General features: G+C 56.5%; 1 protein-coding gene across 5 annotated transcripts in view; it reads right to left on the bottom strand.

Annotated features, from left to right (window-relative positions):
* Window positions 1-6,176: 6,176 nt before the first annotated feature.
* CREBBP (CREB binding lysine acetyltransferase) overlaps window positions 6,177-19,344 on the bottom strand; it is a 126,337-nt gene continuing 113,169 nt past the window's right edge. For all 5 annotated transcript variants that reach the window (XM_040459185.1, XM_040459182.1, XM_040459184.1 and 2 more), the window contains 8 exons: window positions 18,146-18,296; window positions 17,522-17,668; window positions 16,736-16,849; window positions 15,566-15,731; window positions 14,885-15,052; window positions 11,647-11,808; window positions 11,131-11,412; window positions 6,177-9,437 (listed from right to left, as the gene is read on the bottom strand). In XM_040459185.1, the coding sequence (XP_040315119.1) occupies window positions 7,287-9,437; window positions 11,131-11,412; window positions 11,647-11,808; window positions 14,885-15,052; window positions 15,566-15,731; window positions 16,736-16,849; window positions 17,522-17,668; window positions 18,146-18,296 (3,341 nt within the window). In that variant the 3' untranslated portion in view covers window positions 6,177-7,286. The remainder of the gene's footprint in view (window positions 9,438-11,130; window positions 11,413-11,646; window positions 11,809-14,884; window positions 15,053-15,565; window positions 15,732-16,735; window positions 16,850-17,521; window positions 17,669-18,145; window positions 18,297-19,344) is intronic.

Genomic DNA, 19,344 nt, shown 5'->3' with positions numbered 1-19,344 from the left:
CGACGCCCACTTGTACACATGCTGACTGTGGGATCTGGTCGGAAGCAAGACCTGTGGCCCTTTGTGGAGGCAGGTATAGCCACTTAGGACCTGGCCTGGAACTAACTAGAACATTTCTGATTTCATTGGGTGACTCTGAGGCTTTTTCTCCAAATCATTTCTTCTGTTTGTCAGTGTCCACTTTTAATTCCACCATCGAAGACATTGGAAATGTCACAAGTTGATTCCACAGATCCCCCAAACTTTCAGGAGTGACTGGACCGAAGGCCTTTGTCCCTTTTCATGCCTTACGGCAATGGCATTTGGTCCAGGCCCCTGCCCTTGGCAATCCCGTGAACATGGTCTGTGCCCCACCTAGTGGCTCCCAGCCTCCCTGTCCAGCATTAAGAAAGCTGAGTCTGAACAACCACAAAGTGTCACTGCTGGGGTCTTTTCTGAGCACGTCTGGCTCAGGGGAAGCCAGGGTGGAGGAGGCAGCCACCTCTCCCACTGCTTGTATTCCTGGAAACTTCCACTGGGGGATACCACTTGGAGAACTAGCCTTGAGGGCATGTTTGGAAAGATGCCTTCTGTCCTGGCAAAGCACTCTGGTCACATTTTTCCCCCAATTTGTAGATGAGGTCATTGTAGGCACTGGAATAAAAAATGTCCACCCAAACTCAATCCGTGGCGTCCATGGCTTGCAAGTTAAAAATTAGTTTGGCGCGAGAGACCCTCGAGCGTGGAGAAGCCACTTTGTTCTGTGCACGGTTGGGTGCATGTGTGCATGCGGGCTCAGGTGATGGCCCTGTAGTTCCTCGAGCCACCATTATCACCTTGACCCGTGTAGCGAGCAGAAAGGCTGCCTGGGGAGGCCTTGCCTGCCTGCGGCCCCTTCCTCTGCTCAGCACGGCTTCCTGGTGGCTGCGGGGCCCCTCTCGATGTCTGCTCCGTGCCAGTGAGGCCCTGCCCCCTTCAGGACCCTTGGCCTGGCTCGGTGCCAGGGAGCCCCACTCCAGCCAGAGGCCCAGGCCCGGTGGGATCCTGAGCAGCACCTGGCATCAGGCCTGCGGAGCCCCTCACCAAGACTGCGTCTCTGCAGGTATGAAGTGGCTCCCCTCCGTCAGGACTCTCCGGTCCAGTGGGGTATGGGAGGGCAGGGTGGAAACGCCGCCAGGCACAGGTCAGAGGGGGCCATGGTCTCAGCGTCAGCCAGGTGTCTCCGGAGTGCTGGGTGTTTGGGAAACGGGAAGGATGGGACTGACCCCAGCACTTGCTCCACGTGGCGCACAAGCGTTTTCCCCTCGCCTGGAAGTCGCCTGGGGAGCAGGGCACTCCTGCTTCTGGGGCAGAGCAAGAGGGATGGCGCCCCCTTAGGTGTCCTCACAGTCTGCACTTTGTACGATGATGCACTTCACGGTCAGGACGTCTTCCTGTGCCTCTTTGCCCTGGGCTCCGCCTTAACTCCTGTCCTGTCTAGGGGACCTGGGGCTGCCAGTGGTCCCACCAGGTACTTATTCAGGGGGTTGAGGACAAAGGGGACAGAAGATGCCAGCTGGGAACAAATGCCGTGAAGGAGGCCTAAGAACCATTTGACCAAACCCCCTTTCCCTACACCCATATTTATCGTGAATATTGAAACTAAAGCAGTTGTGGGAGGCCTGGCTGGCTTGTCTGTAGACTATGCAGCTCTTGGGGTTGTGGGTTCGAGCCTCACATGGGGTGTAGAGATTAGTTTTAAAAAGTCTTTAAGAAGGGGCACCTGAGTGGCTCAGTCAGTTGGGTGGCCAACTTCGGCTCACATCATGATCTCACGGTCCGTCAGTTCGAGCCCCGTGTCGGGCTCTGTGCTGACAGCTCAGAGCCTGGAGCCTGCTTTAAATTGTGTCTCCTTCTCTCTCTGCCCCTCCCCCACTTGCACTCTCTCTCTCTCAAAAATAAACATTTTTTAAAAATCTTTAAGAAAAAAAAGACTAATGCAATTTCAAAGTCAAGATGGTTGTTCTTGGATCCCCTTATGGCCTTGCTATTCAAAGTGAAGGCTTAGTGGGGCGCCTGAGTGGCTCAGTCGGCTGAGCATCCGACTTCAGCTCAGGTCATGATCTCGCAGTTCGTGGATTTGAGCCCCGCGTCGGGCTCTGGGCTGACAGCTCAGAGCCTGGAGCCCGCTTCAGATTCTGTGTCTCCCTCAGTCCGCCCCTCTGCTGCTTGCACTCTGTCTCTCTCATTGTCACAAAAATAAATAAACATTAAAAAAAAATTTAAATTCAAAGTGCAGACTGAGAGCCAGGACTCATCTGGGAGCTCATTAGAAACTCAGAAGCTGGGGTGCCTGAGTGGTTCAGTCCATTAAACGTCCAACTTTGGCTCAGGTCATGATCTCATGGTTTGTGAGTTTGAGCCCCGCCTCGGGCTCTGTGCTGTCAGTGCAGAGCCTGCTTGGGATTCTCTCTCTCTCTGCCCCTCCCATGTGTGATCTCTCTCTCTCTCAAAATAAAATAAAGAAAAAGAAAAAAAAAAAACACCCTTAAAAAAACAAAACAAAACACTCAGAAGCTCAGTTTGCCCACCCCCTGGGCCCAGACCCACCATGTCAGGAGGTCAGCGAGATCCCAGATGAGGCGTCTGTGTGTCAGAGCTGGAGAAGTGCTGTCCCAGAGCCCACGCCTGCTTACTTCACGGACAACCAGAAGCCACAGGTGTGCATCCCTAAAAATTGCCTGTTCTGGAGGGAAAGGGGCCTCGGCTCGGGACCCAATCTCGTCTTTCCCGCCCTCTCCCCGTGAGAACCCCCTTTCTCACCCAGGAAGCTGGAGCTACCCAGAACTCAAGTGTCGAGAGGGTTGGGAACAGTGAGAACCGGCCTCCCTGGAAGGTCGGTGCGTCCCCTGTGCTTTCACCTGTGGAGGTCCAGCCCTCAGCGGGGACACTGGTTCTGGCTGAACACCAGGTGACTCTGAACGCCTCTTGGTGCGGCTCCTGGCCTCCCTCAAGTCGGCTGCCCCTTTCTCTGCACCTCCCAGCCTCAGGAGAGCGGCTGCGACGTGAGTGTCTGGTCCCCAAGACTCTCCCTCCCTGGAGCTGGCTCCAGACGCCTCCCTCGTGGCAGCACAAGAGACAACCCTCCCTCTTCTGAGGCCCCCAAACCTGTGCCACACATGAGGGGTCCTGGAGAGACACAGGGAGAGTCCTGGTGCAGGGAGCCATCCTCCTCTTACCGTCCTTCCAAGGACGTCCTCTCTGGACATTTTCCTAAAAGACCTGCAGACACAGGGTTCCCACCCTTACTCGCGACAGTCTCTAAACCCCACTACTACCCTTAAGGATCTTTTCGTCTGAACTTTGTTGATAGGCTAGTATAGAATCACTTGAAACATCGTCTAGAAGAGGTTTCCTTGTGGCTGGCCCAGAGAATAAGGCCCACTTCAGCGGCAGCCCTCTTCAGGCACCGGGTTAAGGTCACTGACACTGTGGACAGTAGGCTGACGCCCAGTGAACCGGTGGGCACCAGACACCGGGCACCAGGCAGGGCAAGTCCACTTGGTCCTGTGTCAGGACTTGGTTACCACTTACTGTCTGTGACGTTTGAGGGCTTACGAGCTATTGTAATGCCCCCGCTTGCCTGAGGGCTCCCCAAAGTGAGTTCTAGGTGAGCCTGCGAAACAAGGAGTGGAGAAAAGCTCCTTTCAGGCGTGGCTCTGGCTGAGCGGCCCACACCTGCTCACTCGCAACCCGGGCCCCGGCTCCTGGCTGCCGCCACCCAGACGCTGCAGACCCGCACGTCCCGTGAGCTCACTTCCTGCTCGCCTATGGCCCCTCAAACGTGCCTGAATCACCGCAAGCCAGGTGTTCGGTCAGCGCCCGCGGATGCTCCGCTGGGTGAAGGCATCTCACGCTGGAGCCACAGTCGACGCAGCCTGGGAAACCCTCTGTAGGAAGGCACCTAAAACACCACGCTGCCCTCTTGACTCACCGGGGGTTCCGTCCTCCGGTTTGTCCTCTAGCCTGGAGGCTACGTTCACTCAAATTTCCTGTTTCCTTACTCTTGACTTTACACGTCGAAATCACACCTGGGTAACCCAGTGGGACGAACAGAGCATCCCAGGAAGGTGCAGTGTGGCTTTCGGAGCCCGGAGCCCAAGTGGACTTTGTCCCCATCCCCACGCCGCCGGCTTCCCACCACTATCCTCAGCACTATCCTCGGGCGAGGGAGGGGCTTCCCGAAGGTGCGCTGGTGACCAACCAGCACTGAGCTCCTTCATCAAAGAACTCTGCTTTGTCTGAGCAGCTTCCCGCCCGCCGCCCCCCCCCCCCCCGCCTGGCCCCCCACCGCTGCTGTGCCGAAGCACGTTCTGGCTTAAACAGAATCTTTGGTTCCATCTAGTAAAAGTAAGTAAGTAAGTAAGTAAGTAAATAAATAAATAAAAATTAAAAAAAAAAAAAAAAAAGAAAAAGAAAAAAGAGGAAGTTACATCTACAGCCTGAGATCTTCTAAGCAGAACACTCTCCGACTCGTCTTCCAGAAATTACACCCTATTCCTGTTTCCAACATGCTAAGTTCTTAGAAACATGATCAAACATACGTACCGGACGCACTTAGCTGAGACCCTTGGACCTTACGAAGGCTAGCTCTAAGCCAATACTAAGGGTCAGAGCCAACTGGGACCATCGTTGAATCCAAGCAGTTTTACCAGCTTTTATTATAAACACCAGCACATTTCAAGTTTCCTCTTTTTGATCACAAATATAGGACTTTTTCTTCTCCTCTTTAGTATACAGCATGAGACACAGCGCCCGGGCCTGGCAGCTCTTACAGAAACCTCCTTACGCCCAGTGCAGGGTTAATCCGCAGACCGCACGCCCTCGGACACATCCTTTGGCGGGTCACACAGGACGTGGACTCCAAGGAGATGAGATGTGGCCACAAAGTTTTGGATTCTAGGAGGACCTGAATCCAACCCTACCCCACCACCACCACTTGACTGCACCGAATGGCCGTCCTGCTCCTCCAGGGCCCAGACAGGTCACCGCTTCTGCCCGAACACGGGCTCAGGGTTGGACCATCAGCGGGGAGGGTGCTGCGGGAGACGGTCCCAGATTCGAGAAGCAAGCAGGCAGAGCAAGGATGGCCAGAGGGCCACTGGCGGGCCGTGGCCCTGCTTTCTCTTCGGGCATGTGGCGGAGGCGGGGGTTGGTTGGCAGTGCTGATGACGGTCTGTTGATCTGGCTTCACCTACGGGGAAGCTCTGTGCTAGGGCGGATATTTCAGAAAATTTCCTCAAATTTAGATTCCCAAATCAAGTATTTTGAAATTACCTCTGTGAATACAGGGCCAAAAGGGAAACTATTTGAGTCAAGAGCTCTGACTTGGCCGCCACGACCCCCTAATCGGGGAGCCGGGGATACAAGGGCTGGGACTCGACTCACTTGTGCTCGGGGTGGGGGGGGTTCTGGAGAACACACGTGCATGCTCCCACAGAGACGTGATGTTTACGGCATCCAGGGTCTCAACTCTCACCTTCTTGTTAAGGGCATCTGACACTGGACCCGGGGGTGAGGTGGGGGACTGTGTGGCCAACGTGCCCGTCCCCTTTCACCACAGCGCTGCCTCCGTGGCCTCAGGGCGGGGGCACCTCCCTGTCTCTAGAGGGTGGAGGAGGAAGGCCACAGCTCTTCTCTGCCCAGCCCAGCCAAGCCCAGCCCGGGGCGGGCCTGGCCGGGGCAGGACCCCCCCCAGCGTGCGGCATCCTTCCCCTGCGGGGGCACAGGATCTGGGGATCCCGGAGAGAAGCAGGTACCACCTCCAGTCCCCGGGGCACCTTTCGCATCAACTCTGGGGTTTACATACAGGAAGGGGAAGGGGGCGCAGTTGCCAACAACAGGAACCGTCCCTGCTCTGGGTTTTCTCGAGTGTTCCGGGAAGAGGACAGGAGGCAAAGTGTTGTTCAGACCCATCTGCACCCCTAACCGTGGGTGACGTTCCCCGTGGGGCACTGAGTACATGAGGCCATCCCCGAGCTTTGCCCCCTCGGTCCCTGCAGAGAGAAGCCGCGGGCTCGGCTGGGCCTGGCTGCCACCCGCACGGCCCCCCGGGCCCGTGATCCCCACCTCTCCGCCATGAGCAATCCACCAGAATCGTGTCTTACAAAGAACAGACTCCAAAAATATATATAAATAAATAAAAACCTTAAACATTCTTACAGGGATCTTAAAGAACAGAATACATGTTAAAAACTTCAGTAATTTATATCAATTTTAAGCGGTACTTTATATACAATGGGGGGGAAAACACATGCATAGTCCAAATACAATGTTGAAAACAGCATTTTCATAACAAAACCCCGAACACTAAGTGTTAATACCATGTACATGAATTCAAGAAGGACCACCCTTTTTGTCTGTTGCACACAGTTTATTTAACAATATGATATAAGAAATGAGTTGGTACTTTACCATTCTATACAGTGATTGAATCTTCTTGAATTTTCTTATTTATAGTAATTATAGCGCTTGCATGATTTACACTAGAATTGCTTTTCCTCATTTCAAGTTTCACATAGAAGAAAGAAAAGAATGCTTCTTCTCTATTAACATTAGCATGGTCTAAGAGAGTGATCATCTCTATTTTTTGTCTAAAACCAGTTTTATCAGAGAAACAAAGCAACAATTTCTACATCTGCAAGACAAGAGTTTGGCGTAAGCCAGTATGTATAGATAGGTGTGTGTGGGTGTGTACGTGTGTGCGCGCAGGAGCCGACTCCTACCGTCCAGGGGTAATACTTGGAGAACGCCCACAGAGTTCACTATAGAAAAAATCTTCCCGCAACGTCAGAAAGTTATCGGGATACATTATAAGCTTGCATTATTTCAAGAATCAGTTTCTGAATATTATTTTTCTTCTCACTTTTAAACATAAATGTTTAAAGTCTTGAAAATACAAATAAAAAATATGAATATAATGAACTTGTTTTTCCCGTTAAAAAAAGGCATGAGTCACCAGCAATGACGACAAAAAGAATCCAAACAAAACCCCCCTCCCCCCAAAACAAAAAAACAAAAACAGAAAACAAAAAACAAAAAAGAGAGAGAGAGAGAGAAAGAGAGAGAGAGACCAGATATTTAAATCAACTGGTTTTTAACAAAAAAATATATTCTTTGTATTGTTTCTTTAAACAGCAATCTACCCTTCCATGGCTCGGAAGTAGCAGTTCCATCTAGGGATAAAAAGAGCCCAGATGCCTGGATTTCAGTACAAAAGGTCCAAGAACATGAAAGGGGAAACAAAAAAAAGCGATGCTCTCGCAATGCTACAAACCCTCCACAAACTTTTCTAGGGTGTCTCCTGTGGTGTCGCCGACCAGGGACAGCTCACTGGACAACGCACTCCTGTTGGGGGTGTTCAGCTGGGGGAGCATTGCACTCTGTTCCGGGTTCCCCAAGTGTCCCTGATCTATGGAGCTGGCCATGGTGACCGCGAGTCCTGGGTGGGGGGAACCGGTCTGGGGCGAGACGTGGTGCGGCGAAGGCTGGGGCTGGATCCGTGGCGACGGGCTGGAATGTGGAGGCTGGGACTGGGGCCGCGGAGACTGGACAGGGGCCGGGGACCGCACCTGGCTACTGAGGGACGTGGCCATCTGCTGGCCGGGGAGGTGCGAGGCCTGGGGCTGTCCTGAGAGCATGTGCTGCTGGGGGCTCATGGGGTTCGGCTGGCCCGGGGACCCGATCTGCTGCTTCATCTGCTGCTGCTGCAGAATCCGCTGCTGCAGGGCCTGCTGGATGTTGGGGGTGCCGTCCGCGCCCAGCCCGGGCTGCCCCATCTGGCCGAGCTGTCCCATCTGAGCCGCCATCTGGCCCATGGAGCTGCCCTGGATGGGGAGGTGCTGCTGCATCCGCTGCTGCTGCATGGCCGGCGGGTAGCCTCCGGGTCCCTGGGGCTGCTGGAACTGGCCGTGCCCGGCCATGCCCCCGGCCATGCCCGTGCCGCCCTGTGGCGGTGGCGGCGGCGGCGGCTGCTGCTGCTGCTGTTGCTGCTGCTGCAGCAGCTGCCGGCGCAGCATCTCTCTGTACTGCGGGTTCATGCTCGCCATGCTGGGGTTGTGCCCCGGGTTCATGATGTTCAGGGCCTGGCCCTGGGGGTTCAGGCCTCCCATCGCCTGCTGCTGCGGGGGCACGCCGGGCCGGGGCCCGCCGGCTTGCATGGCGTTCAGGTTCTGCAGGCCGGGCTGCTGGTGCAGGCCGGGCTGGGCCTGGAGGCCGGGCTGGGGCTGGAGGCCGGGCTGGGGCTGGAGGCCGGGCTGACTGGCCACGTACTTGGCCGTGCGCTGCTTGATGAAAGCCGCCATCAGCTGAGGGTTTGACTTGAGGATGTTGAGCACCTGCTGCTGCTGCTGCGGGGAGCTGGGCGACTTCAGGGTCCGCAACAGGTCCTGCAGGGCGCCGGGCGAGATGCTCCGGGGCGGCTGCACGCTGGGCATCCGAGGCCCTGCCACGGCTGGCTGGGCCTGCATGGACATCACGGGCCTGGGCATGCCCGGCATCGGCTGCTGCTGGGGGAGAGGCGCCTGCTGCCACTGCCCGGGCGGCAGGTTGGGCACGACGGGCCCGCTGACCGGGCCGGGCCGGGGCACGTTCAGGCCCGCGGGGGCCATCTGGCCCACCGGGGTCACCATGCCCGTGCGCCCCGGGGGCACGCCGTTGTTGATGTTCACCCGGTACAGGTGCTGCTGCTGCTGCGCCTCGCGCTCGATCTGCCGGGCCGCTTCCACCGCGGCCGGCGGGGGCTGGGCGGGGGGCGGCGGGGCCGGCACCTGGTTGGCGGGCTTCCCGGCGGACACCGTGGTGGGGGGCTGAGTCCGGGCCACGCCGGGGAAGCCGGCCGGTGACATGCTCACGGGCGAGGGCTGGGGCTGGGCGGGTGGCTGCGGCGTCTGGGGCGTGCTGGGCTGCTGCGTGGGGGTCCCGGGCGGCGCTGAGGTAGGGGAAGGCAGACTCTGCTGAGGCACGTTGCGGGTGTTCATGGTGGCCATCCGCCGGCGCATGAGCTGAGCCTGCTGCAGGCGGTGCTGGATCTGCTGCTGGCGGAGCTTGTGTTTGATGTTGAGGCAGAAGGGCACCGGGCATTTGTTCTCCTGGCAGTGTTTGGCGTGGTAGCAGCAGAGGGCGATGAGCTGCTTGCACACCGGGCAGCCCCCGTTGGTCTTGCGCTTGCAGCCCTTGGTGTGCTGCACCACCCGCTTCATCTTCTGGCAGGACGGCAGCGAGCAGTTGGCGTTGCGGCACTGGCAGGCGTGCACCAGGGACTGGATGCAGCGCTGGATGCTCAGGCGCCGCGACTCCTGGGGGCTCTTGGACTGCGGCTCGCCCTGGCTGCTGCCCTCGTCGTCCAGGCCCAGCCCCCACTTCACCATCTTGTGGGCGTGGCTCTTCGTGTTGTAGCAGTTGATGCACAGGTCGTAGTCCTGCGGACAGGGAGGGGGCGCGGGGGGGGGGGGGTCAGCGCGAAGCCGGTACGGCCCGGCGGCCCCCCGACACGTCCGGCCCCGGCCCCTCACCCGGCCCCGCAGTCTCACCCCTGTCCCCTCTCCTGCCTCCCTCTGCCCCTGAGGAACGCTGCGCAGACCCACCGTGTCCTGCTGTACCCGGCCGGGGGAGGTACCTGGCCGGGGGAGACTGACAGTTCCTCCCAAGCTCACTGAAGTGCCACCGATCTGGGTTTCTAGAAACCGGCCCTCACCCTCTGGGGTCGCTACTGGGCACCCCGGTGTGTCCCCAGAGCTCTGCAGGGCAGCCCAGAAGGGTCTTCACCAGAAGGCCTTCACCAGAAGATAGGCCCGGGGCTCAGACCACAGTGACAAAATGCGTGCGCTCAGAGGTCTTAAAAGTTGCACCTGGAGACGGGGGCAACCCAGAGCCAAGTCTAGAGAAGGAAGCCCTGTGACCAAAACCAATCCTTTGGTTTGTGTTTTCATATTTATTTACTTATTTATTTTGAGAGAGAGCGAGAGAGCGCAAAAGCGTGCAGTCACATGCCACAGAGACAGAGAGAGGAAAAGAGAGAATCCCAAGCAGGCTCCATGCCCAGCACAGAGCCCGATGTGGGGCTCGATCCCACAACCCTGGGATCATGACCTGAACTGAAATCAAGAGCCGGATACTCAACCGACTGAGCCACCCAGGAGCCCCAGATCCGATCCTTTTTGAGAAAGGACACGAAGATCCCAACAGCGGGAAGTGACAAAGAACCAAAGAAAGTTAGACAAAGTGGGGAATGAAAACAAAGGCATTACAGAGGCCCCATGTGCCCCCTCAACCTGAGATCACAGAGCTGCTCCTATGGGCATGTGACTCTGGGGACCATTCTGAACAGTGACACTGGTGAGGTGAGGAGTGGGTGGGGGGATGGAGTCTGTGACTATCTGTTGGGGGAGACAAAGGGCCCACGACCGCCCACACCCCTTCTCAGAGGAGAGCCAGTGTATGCAATCACGGGGTCCACCAGGACAAGGGAGGAGGGGTCCAGGACCCCTAACCAAAGGGGCCCAGCACGACACTAGGGCAGGGGAATCCCAGCCTCTCAGCAAGCCTAGAACTGGAGGCACGGAAAGGGGAAACCAGTCGGAATCCTGGCGGAAGGGAAGCACAGCCCACCTCTCTCCTGCTCCTGCCCGGGCACGAGGTCCCTGGATGTGCCGGACACACGGCCCACATAAGCAAAAAACCAGGGGTAAGACGAAAGTGCTCCGTGACCATCTTGTCCCGAACAAGTCAGCACAAACACCACCTCCCCCGGGAAACCTGCCGGCTCCTGCCGGGGGCCAAGCATACCCTGGACACACATCTGTGGCCTTGCGGTAATGCTCGCTTGGGCCGGGACCGTACCAGGCTCTGTGAAAAGAGATGGGCTTCTTCCTTCCTATCCTGGATGCCCGTTGTTGAGTCTGGAGCTGTGTACCACACACCCCTGACCCACACTGACCAGGACCCTTGTATTCGTGAGCTCAAAAACATCCACCTCGTGACCCACAGCACCCCAGAGGACCAGGAGGCAGATGAGCCTCTTTCGTTCGGTCACTCTGTTCCCCCAGGAAACGGCCACCGTCTAGGAGCTCAGTGCAGGCTGCCGACGCGCAGAGGGCGAGGACGGGGGCCTACCTCGCACACGGTGCAGTGCCAGCGCGTCTCCACGTGGTGCTTGCACTCGTTGCAGGTGTAGACAAACCGGTCCTGGCCCTGTGTGTGCAGCTCCACCAGCATGCACAGCGTGGACCACTTGGACCGGCGCAGGGACGAGAACTCCCAGTGCTTGTCTCTGGCAAGGGTGAGGAAGGCGTCACGCCCGTCCATGAGGTCACAGCTGAGCAGGGGGTCAGGGTCGACGATGGGGGGCAGCGTGTTGATGACGGGCCCGGCGTGCAGGTGAATCACAAAGAAGACCTGTGGGCGAGAGCGGCGTGAGCCCCCCGCGGAGGGCAAGCGTGCTGGCGCCCAGGACCACCCAGGCTCCCTGGGGCCGCCCGGAGCCGGCGGCGTGCCGTGTGGGTCACGCGACCGGCAGCTCTACCTTCTCCGGGCTGGCCCTGCCCGACAGCCCCAGGCCCCCTCCTCTATCCTGCAGCCCAGGAAGGGCGCCAACACGGGCCCCCCAAGAGCCCACCCGTGCGTCTCTACCTCTTTGTGCTTCTCCATGGTGGCGTAGAGCTTCTGGGACAAGTCGTTGGACACGTTGGGCATGCTGGGCTTCTTTTTGTTGGCTCGACTGATGCTGCTTTTATTCTTATTGGTTTTCTTGTTGTTCTTCTTCTTGGCATTCTTGCTGTCACCCTGGCTGCCCTAAAATGACAGGCAAAGCTGTCTGACAAGCCCAGCCTCCTCTTGCCCACGCCCGACCCTGCACCCGGGGCTGGGACAACCCGGCTCGCAGGCCGTGGGGGCTCCAGGAGGCCCAGCCGAGGGCAGGAGCCCTCACACGGCTGGAAACACACTGCTGCCTTCAGAGGAAGTCACGGAGGCAGAGGATGGGAGCCGGGCCTGGGGTGGGGGAGAGACGGGGGGCAGCAGTGACACACAGACATAAAAGCCATGTCGTGCCGGCCACAGCAGGTCTTTTCTCAAGGGAAAACGTGCCCAGGACGCTGGTTCGGACCCTAACAACTGAGGGGGACCGTTACTTTTCACGGCTTCACACGATGCCACTGGACCCCGCCACGCCACTCCACGCCACGTCCTGCACACTCTAGCAGAATTCTCTGCCTTGCAAGAGGTCCCAAATATCCATAGTGCACGAGACAGGGGTGAGGTGCCAAGAGAAGCCGCTGCAGGGGTAGGAGCTGGGGCTCCAAAACAGCCCCTCCACTTCAACGTCCCTGGCAAGGCTGCCCGAGGTAGGACGTCTCCCTGGCCCCGAGAGGGCCTAAAACCCATCAGGAGCGCCCCACCTGGCTGAAGTCCAAGGGGGTCCCGCTCGTCAGTTAAAGCGCCCCTACTCTGGAAAGGGCTCAGGCACCAGCGTGGAGACGTTTGCCGGGTCTGGTCCAAAGAACTTCACTCTCAACAAGAGGGAGGAGAGGGGGAGAGACAGAGACGGAGCAGGAGACAGACACCCCGGGTGCCTGAGGGGGGTCACTGAGGAAGCCCCCAGGCAAGTCTGAGAGTACCAAGCTGCCCTGGGAGCGCAGACCCCTTGTGGCATGTTGGCCGGGCCAGGGGAGGACGCTGGTGGAACATGAGAGCGCTGACTGAGCATGGGCTGTGGTTAACAAAGTCGCATCAACGCTGGTTCAGCCACCATCACACAAGTGGGACGGGAGTACAAGGTGGCAGCAGGACAGACCGGTGGAGTGTGGGGGACCCCGGATACCTGCTCGAGTTTTCTGTAAGCCTTCAAACCGTTCTAAACATTAAGCTGACTTTTAGGGGCACCTGGGTGGCTCAGTCGGTTACGTGTCCAGCTCTTGACTTCAGCTGAGGTCATGATCGCAAAGGATAGCATGGAGTCTGTTTGGGACTGTCTCTCTCCCTCTCTGCCCCTCCCCTACTCGCATGCATGTGCTCTCACACTCTCTCTCAAAATAAACTATTTAAAAAGTTAAAATTAAACTTAAACTTACTTTTAAGAACTTAAATAGATTCACCGCACAAAGTTCAGAAAATATAGCTAAATAATTTAAAAAATAAAAATTGTTTTGTTTTTGGTTTTTTTTTTTGCTACCGAGAGCAACAAAATTTTGGATTTTCTTCTTGGAGTTGTGCCTATGCACATATGCGGGGTGGGGGTCCCCACGTGTGATGCCGCACCATCTCTTCCCCACTGCTGCAAGCATCTCCCCATTTCGCCCCAGAGCAGCCCCATGGCCGAGCGCCGTCCGGAACGGGAGCCAACGCCTACCGTGAGGGTGAGGTGTCCCCAGGGCAGGACCCGCCTGCTGCTTCCGAGAACTGGACGCAGAGAACACGGACTCTCTCCAGCATGGGCAAGTCCCTTGCTGGGAACCGCCACCAGGCCAGAGGTGGGCATGTTCTCCTCGGACAGGACACACAGCCGGGGCCTGTGTCCCCCTCAAGGAGCCCCTCTCTTCAGAAGCAGAAGCTGTGCTTGTGGCTGCTCCACCTTCCTCCCTGCTGTGAATCCCCTGCTCCCTGAACCCTGGACTCGTGTTCTGACTCAGGCCACCTCCTCTCCGAGATGCAGGGCAGTGGCGGAGACAGAAGAGCCACCTGAGGCTCATAGCTCGGCTCTGCTCTCTGTCTTGCCGGAACTCCCAAGTTTCCACTAACAGGTGGCACAGCCTTCAAAGGTCTGCCCGCCAACAGGATCTCCTGCTATCCCCCCAGAGACCCTGGTGGGGCAGTGTGGTCATCAGAGGACAGATGACAGATCCCGCCTCCAGGGGGACCCCAATGAAAGGAAGTCGGGCCACCGTGCACCTGCGACACAGACCCCAGCTGAGGGCACAGCCCCTCACTCCTCGCGGGTGTTCACAGGCATCTCAGTACACAGCCAATTCCTGACTTCTTCCCCCAACGTGCTCTCCCCCCTCACCCCCTCCCTCGTGCAGAGGCGCTGACGCAGTGGCTCAGACCCTGGACACAGCAGGGCCCAGAGCCGGGACGCTCCTCACGGGCCAGAGAGCAGCTGCTCCTCCCCAAACACCCCATTAGCTCCTCACTGCCTCTACAGTCACGAACCAAATCGAAACTCCGGCCTCTCCTCACGCATCCCGAACGCAACACGCTTGCTTCCAACTCCAGCCCTCACACGCCTCCTCCTGTGGCCGGCAGCTCCTTACCTGGGGCCGCCTGGGCTTCTTCCCAGCAGCTCGGCCTCGGCCACTGCTCCAGACAGGCCCCGCGGGAGCACCAGCACCCGCCCGGTGGCGGCGGCGCTCCCTTCCTTCCTGCTCCTGCTGCTGTCCCGGCACACCCCTCCCTCACTTGTTCTTCCTACTAGGACCCGCCCCCCCCCCCGCCCCCCCCCGCCCCGGGGGCAGGGATGGAGTCTTCTCGAGTCACCACCGCACTGCCAAGCACGGAGCCCGTGCGTGAAGGCAGCGCCAAGGTGGAGGGCTGGCACGTAACAAAGCGGAAGAAAGAGGCCCGCCAACCGAGGGTCTTGTTCTCAGGGCAGGTCCGCCCGGCTCTGTCCGCCCGCCCCGCTCAGAGATGCCAGAGCAAGCATCTCCCGTGTGCCTTCTCCTATGTGATGCGTCCCCAGCACCCATGTCTCAGCTCACCCCGCCCGTAGTGTGGGCTGTGCCCCCCGGGCTCCAGTCCTGACCTGCGGTGGCTGGTGAGAAGGGGAGGGGGCACATACGAAAACATCAGCACGAAGAAGGCCACGGCCCGTGGGCCCGACGGCACGAATCCACGCGGCCTTCAGCGTGCAGCTGGGCCCGCGGGGTCTCTTTACCTCCGTGGTCTCACTGGCTGCACTGCTCTCCTCCTTCTTCCTCTCTTCTTCTTCTTGCTCCAACTCCTTAATGCTCTCCTCCAGCACATTGGGCCAGAAGTCACCCTCAAAATAGGGCAGCTCCTTGGCACTGGTGAGCCTGTCTTCGGTCGCTTGTTTGAAAATGTCCTGGGAAGTGAAGGAAGCACGTCCGTGAGAAGAGGGAACTGAGTGACGCTCCCGGGAGCAGGTGCAGGGGCCACGCCACCGGGAGAGGACGGGGCTGTGCGTCGTGACACACGAACAGCTGAGATCAGATTTCAACAGGCACCGCGGCTTTCAGAACACCAGCTAAAACTCCCGGTGGACTGCAAATAAAGGCTTCTATGTCTTTTGTCTACGCTCTTCTTTTTTTGAGAGAAAGAGAACACAAGCAGGGGACAGGGACAGACGGACAGAGAGAATCCCAAGTAGGCTCCACGCTCAGCTTGGAGGCCAACAAGGGGCTTCATCTCGCGACCCTGCGATCATGACCTGACTGGAAATCAAGATTCGGACGCTCAGCTGACTGAGCCACCCAGGCGCCCCAATGCTCTTACTTTCTCCTTCCTACTCCTCGTAGGTGAACGCAATTCTAACGTGCGTGAGCGCGAGAGGAAGACACGCCATCCCGCCGCCACGCCCTGTTTCAGCACCAGGTACCTTGTAGTCGTGAATGATCCGTTCTGCAAATGCCTTGTCCAGCATCTTCTTGTACCACTCCTGCAGGCGCTTTGGTTTGGGGATTTTCTGATCAGGGGGGTGGCAATGGAAGATATAGTCATCTCCTTCACTCGGGGGGCAGGCCCAGATGTGTCCCGTTACGTACCTACGGGACACACAGACACAATTCAGATCAAAGTGGTGACTGAAAGCCTCCCTGCCTTCAAGGAGTAACAGGTGAGAAGCAGGGACCAAAGCAAGGAGAGAAATAACTAGACAAAAAGAAAAAACAAAGAAATTACCACAACACTTGTGGTAAAATGTAACAGGCTCAGAAAAGCTGCAGTGCAGGCCCAGTGCGGTGGGGGAGGAGTGTGCGGCCGGGCAAGGCTGATCTGCAGCACACAAGGGCACGCCTGGAAATCGGCCCTAAGATGTTCCCTCTCAGGTGTGGGTGGCGGGCGGGGGCCGAGGCTCCAAGGGCACACGGTCAGCACGGGACAGGGCCCCGGGAGACGCGGCTCTCGGGTGTGTGGGAGGACTTCCACCCAGGAACGCACTGCCTTTCCTAACCACTACTTCCTGTGCACCGGAGAGGCTGGGTGTTTCTCTCTAAGGGGCGAAAGTCAGAATAAACTGGTCATTTGGTTAGGGACCTATCAATCAAATACCTCTAACTTTTTCAAATTTTGCAAAAGAAAGTGACAGGTCTAGAACAGAGAAACAGAGATGTCCAGAAAGGCAAACAGAGAGAGACAGAAAGCAGACGAGGGGTCGCTGGGCGCAGGGGCGGAACAGGGTTAACAGTAAACGGGGGCAGGGATCCTACTGTGGGGAGGACAATGCTCAGAAACTGACTTATGGCCACAGCCACACCGCTCGGTGACATACCTAAAAATCACGGAAGTGTACGCCTAAAATAGGCAGCCTTTGTGACACATAAAATATGCCTCAATAAAATTAAGAAAATTAGAAAAAAGAGCAGGGCACAGAAGGCAGATCTGCATTGCCCCAAGGGAAGGGGGCCTTGGGAGACCATCGATCTAAGGACGTTGAAAGAAAAATACGTATGACTTAGGAAAAAAAATACTCATGTTATTTCGTAAAATACACAGTAAAAATTAAAGCTGGATTTTTTTATTAGTTCTGAATAAAGTGGAGTAAACTCACCCCAATTTCTTCACATATTCTAAATATCCAATAAGGATCTCATGGTAAACAGCGGTCCGGAGGCACCGGGGCCGGAAGAAATGAATACTGTCCAGATAAGATATGTACACACGCCTAGGGTGGGGAGGGCAAGCGGGAAGAAATTAATTCAGAGTTCAGGATACACCCCAAACTTGAAAGCAAACACCAACATCCAAAAAGCTCCAGAGACAAATTCTGTTTTGTAGCAGTTACACTGGCCACAGACAAGATGTAAGAAAACTCTCATCACCAACCGCCACTGCCAATGAATGATCTCACTCATTGCTGAGCCGAGAAGCAGCAGGTTGCCCACCAGGACCGCCAGGGAGAGGCCGGGGCAAACTAAGAAACGTCACCTCCAAGTCCCTGTCACCTGGACTCCATCTGAGCGTGAAAGAACTCTGGATAGAAGTTACAAGGCGGGGGCCCGTGGAGGAATCCCCACTCCTTCTCTGTGGGCTCACCTGCCCCAGGTAAGACAGGGACCGGAACTCGTGACAGGCAAGACCAGGACCGGAACTCGTGAGTACTCACAACATAGAACAGGCTCTCATCAGTCATCAAAACCCTTCACTTCTCATTGGCTTAGGGTTAAACTACACTAACCAGCTTGGTCAGTTAAGCGTGGCTTATCTGATTTAAAGCCAGTTCTGAAGCACATGGCTTCTTTACAATATTTGGGGGCCCGGTCTGCTGAGCCGCACGGGCCCATTAACGCGCACCGGAGGAGAAGAGGAGGAGGAGGAGGAGGACGACGATGACTACCTTGTGTTTGGAGGGGGGCAATCGGAGCCGTACTCTTGTACGTGCATCCCAAAGAAGCACACATCCACTCCATCAATTTCCTCAAAAGCAAAGAGTGCTTTGGTTCGATACGGGAAAGATTCAGACATTTCCCCGGAATCCACAAACCTGGAATAAAAGAGCCTGAGATTTGCACGTGTCATCACTTCCTGGATGCTTTACAAACAAGACCCTCGGCCCTGAGTCTGCTCCGTGCACAGGAGCAGGAGGCCTGGCTGGTCACCTCCTCTGACTGCCGGCCCCAGTGCTCAGCCCAGGCAGACAAGCTGTGACCCTATTCTCTGTGACACAGTCTCAGTCAGAAATTTTACGTCCGCTAATGAATGCGGAATACGGAGAAAAGGGCTCACTCTACATTATATGCTGAAAAACCTTTGAATTCTACAAACTCCCAGTTTAATCTTTTAGTAATCTCTACACCCAATGTGGGGCTCTAACTCACAAGCCCGAGATTAAGAACTGCGTGGTCTTCAGACTGAGCCAGCCAGGCCCTGAAACCTTGCCAGAAAGCAGGGCTTTTGTTAACCAGGTACGGTGACCCCTCAAAGAACACTTCAGAAAACAGCACAACATGTGCACACAAACCGTGACTTCATCCCAGGCTTGACCTCCACAGTCTTGTCTGAGCTGGCCACCACCCGGACAAAGACCTCCCCGGCTTCGGGATGATTCTGTCGCCGCAAAAACTTGTTGACTCGGTCTTCCAAGTGGTTGCCCAATCGCGTGGTCTGTAGTCCTGCAAAGTCCAGAGCAAGCAGGTGAGGGGGCTTCGCACGGGCTGTGGGGAAGGTGGCTGAAGCCAGAGAACCCACCTTTCTCTTTCAGTGCAGTCTGATACTCTATGGATTAACGTTTTCCACATCCAGAAGGGAACTAGCTTGTCCTATGTGGTAAGCATTTCATAAGGGAAAGGTGGACTTGGGACCTCAGGCACTCCGCACGCTGACAAGTGCTATCATTTAAATGCCCACATATTTCCATCTTTTTCTAGACACAAGGGCGGAAGAGCCACAAAGGCAGACTAAAGGCTGTGGGGCAAAGCAGAGGGAGCACACACAGGGGCCCCACTGAGCCCACCTCCTGCCTCCCGTGCCCAGGCCCTGGTGAGAGTGCCCCCACAAGTCTGCCCATGGCCAGAATCCACACTGCACGAACTCTGCCTTCCCCGAAGGGCAGGGCATACCTCTCCCCTTCCTGCCCAGCTCGAGGGAGTCCCGCATGCAGCCTCATACAGCCTTTGGAACGCATCCCAGATGGGAGCCCACAGGGCATCACTACCTACATCAGCCCTAGACTCCCTCCACACCCTCTCTCTCCCGGGGACGCCCCAGGCGTGGCCACTGTGACAGGAACACTGGGCACAGCAGAAAAACTCTTTGCACAAGGGGAAAAGACTAAAAGAAAAAGCTACAGAAGGTTAACGCTGATAATTTTCTTTATATTCATTGATTTTTAAAATACTACATAATGAGAAATATTTTTAAAAAGTTATCTGGGATTTTATAAGATTCCTTACTAAGAAGTATCTGGAAAATTTAGATGGACTTTCTAAATTCCATTTTTGTGCAATAAACACAGCAATGGTGGAGTTTTTTCTTGTATGTAAGTTGTACCTCCATAAAAGTGATTTAAAATGAAAAAACTACCATGACCAGGAAATAAAAACCCCACAGAAAACGAAGAACTTCACAAGTTCCACCAATGAGGGGAGAGCGGATTTATGATCTATCCCACACTCTGGCGAAGACACACGGCACGCACAGCTGCCTCATTACTCTGTGAGT

Source organism: Herpailurus yagouaroundi, unplaced genomic scaffold (assembly GCF_014898765.1).
Source record: "Herpailurus yagouaroundi ecotype Mexico unplaced genomic scaffold, PumYag 222, whole genome shotgun sequence".
Classification (NCBI taxonomy): domain Eukaryota; kingdom Metazoa; phylum Chordata; class Mammalia; order Carnivora; family Felidae; genus Herpailurus; species Herpailurus yagouaroundi.
The sequence above is the reverse complement of the archived record's forward strand: the minus strand, read 5'-3'. Positions and strand labels throughout refer to the sequence as shown.